At 47.1% G+C, this 1,947-nt stretch overlaps 1 protein-coding gene across 1 annotated transcript; it reads left to right on the plus strand.

The window, feature by feature from the left end:
- Positions 1-423: 423 nt before the first annotated feature.
- LOC104271590 (olfactory receptor 51G2-like) lies at positions 424-1,398 on the plus strand. Its single transcript, XM_009866303.1, has one exon. It carries the CDS (start codon positions 424-426, stop codon positions 1,396-1,398), a length of 975 nt encoding a protein of 324 aa, XP_009864605.1.
- The last annotated feature ends 549 nt before the right edge of the window (positions 1,399-1,947 follow it).

The raw sequence follows: 1,947 nt of genomic DNA on the forward strand, positions 1-1,947 counted from the left end.
GTCCAGCTAGCATCAAAAATAAGCCAGATGCTTATGGGACAACCACAGAAAAATCATTTGTCACTCAGTAGAGCATTTCAACCTGTGGAATTTGGGGACAACTGTAAAGCAGTAGCACTCACCAGCAAAGTTTTCTCTTTCATTTTAAGAAAAAAAATATTTCTTTTTCTTTCTTTTATGAGAAAAAATGTGTATCCTTTCCCTTCATATTATAGTTTAATGGGTAAACGAGAGTGTAGTCATATGTGACACTACGGCAATTACAGCAGCGTCCTAAGCAGCACGGGGGCATCTGCAGAGGTGGGTGAGGAGGTGGAGGGATGTGGCATTTGTCATTACCCACATCTGTATTCCATGGAGAGTCCAACTATGTGGAGTTTCTCTTGTTGGTTTGTTTTAGGTATAGGTCATGTGAGAGCTGAGATGGAGCATGACTCTCATACCGCGTGGGAACTCAATGGCTCCTTCTATCAGCCTTCAGCTTTCCTCATGATGGGCATCCCAGGCCTGGAAGGCTTTCACCACTGGCTCTCCATCCCTTTCTGTGTGCTCTACCTTATTGCTCTCTTGGGAAACTGCGTGATCCTATTCATCATAAAGAAGACCCAAAGTCTTCACGAGCCAATGTACTACTTCCTCTCCATGCTGGCAATCACTGACCTGGGCTTGGTTCTGTGCACACTGCCTACTACCCTGGGCATTTTTTGGTTTAACATGCGAAGGATTGGGTTCGATGCTTGCCTCACGCAGATGTATTTCATCCACATACTGTCCTTCATTGAGTCCTCCGTGCTCCTGGCAATGGCGTTTGACCGCTTCATTGCCATCTCCCACCCACTGAGACACCCATCCATACTGACCAAGACAACTGTCATAAAAATAGGCCTGGCAATTGTACTGAGAGCTATGGTCTCCCTTCTTCCTATACCCTTCTTGCTCAAGAGACTAACCTACTGCGGGAAGACTGAGCTTTCTCATTCTTTTTGTTTCCATCCTGATATCATGAAGCTAGCATGTGCCGATATAAAAGTCAATGTCTTCTACGGTATGATTATCCTCTTATCGACGGTGGGGATGGACTTCATCTTCATTGTGCTGTCCTACATCCTGATCATTAAAACAGTTGTCAGCCTTGCAACCAAGGAGGAGTGTCTCAAGGCTTTGAACACGTGTGTCTCCCACATCTGTGCTGTTCTGGTGTTCTTCATCCCAATGATCGGACTGTCCATGATTCATCGCTTTGGAAAGAACGTTCCCCCTCTGATTAACACTTTGGTGGCCTACACCTACCTTATAATTCCCCCCGCTCTCAACCCCATTATCTACAGCATAAAATCCAGCCACATCCGTGAGGCTTTGCTCAGAGCACTGCGGAGGAAGAGCGAACCCGAGTGGTAGCTTCCTCCACCCATTCTGCCAGTGGACTGGTGTCTTGGTGCTCCACCCACATGGGTCACTGCCGGGTGGAAGAACTGCAGATCCACTCAGACGCTGTTCCTCAACCTAGAGCTGTGATCTTCCATGATTTGTCACACCACAGCGCTTTTGTCCTTCCCAGCAGCCTGTGAACACCCCAAGCACTAACATCAGTGATATGTACGGATGGAAGCCCCAAGTAGAGGGAGACAATTAAAGAAAAATGGGCTGCATAGAGCTGTAGATTCATTTGGGTTGAAAAAGACCTTTAAGACCTCTCTTTTCAAGTCACATGATGGGGTGGATCAAGGAACCTCTGCAGCAAACATTATGCAAATTCTAGCAGCCAGGTAATAGCGTGTAAGCTTCACTCAGGCTCTTGTGTGGGGGTCTGTGTTCCCTCACCGCATGTTACAGCAAGCTCAACAAGACAAGGCTGGGGCCGAGAGTTTGGAGCTACTCAGAATATTCCAGTCATTAGCTGTTTAACTGGAAATGTCCCCCGAGATGGAGCTCAGCTCCAGAGGCTGA

Source organism: Apaloderma vittatum, unplaced genomic scaffold, assembly GCF_000703405.1.
Source record: "Apaloderma vittatum isolate BGI_N311 unplaced genomic scaffold, ASM70340v1 scaffold14093, whole genome shotgun sequence".
NCBI lineage: Eukaryota > Metazoa > Chordata > Aves > Trogoniformes > Trogonidae > Apaloderma > Apaloderma vittatum.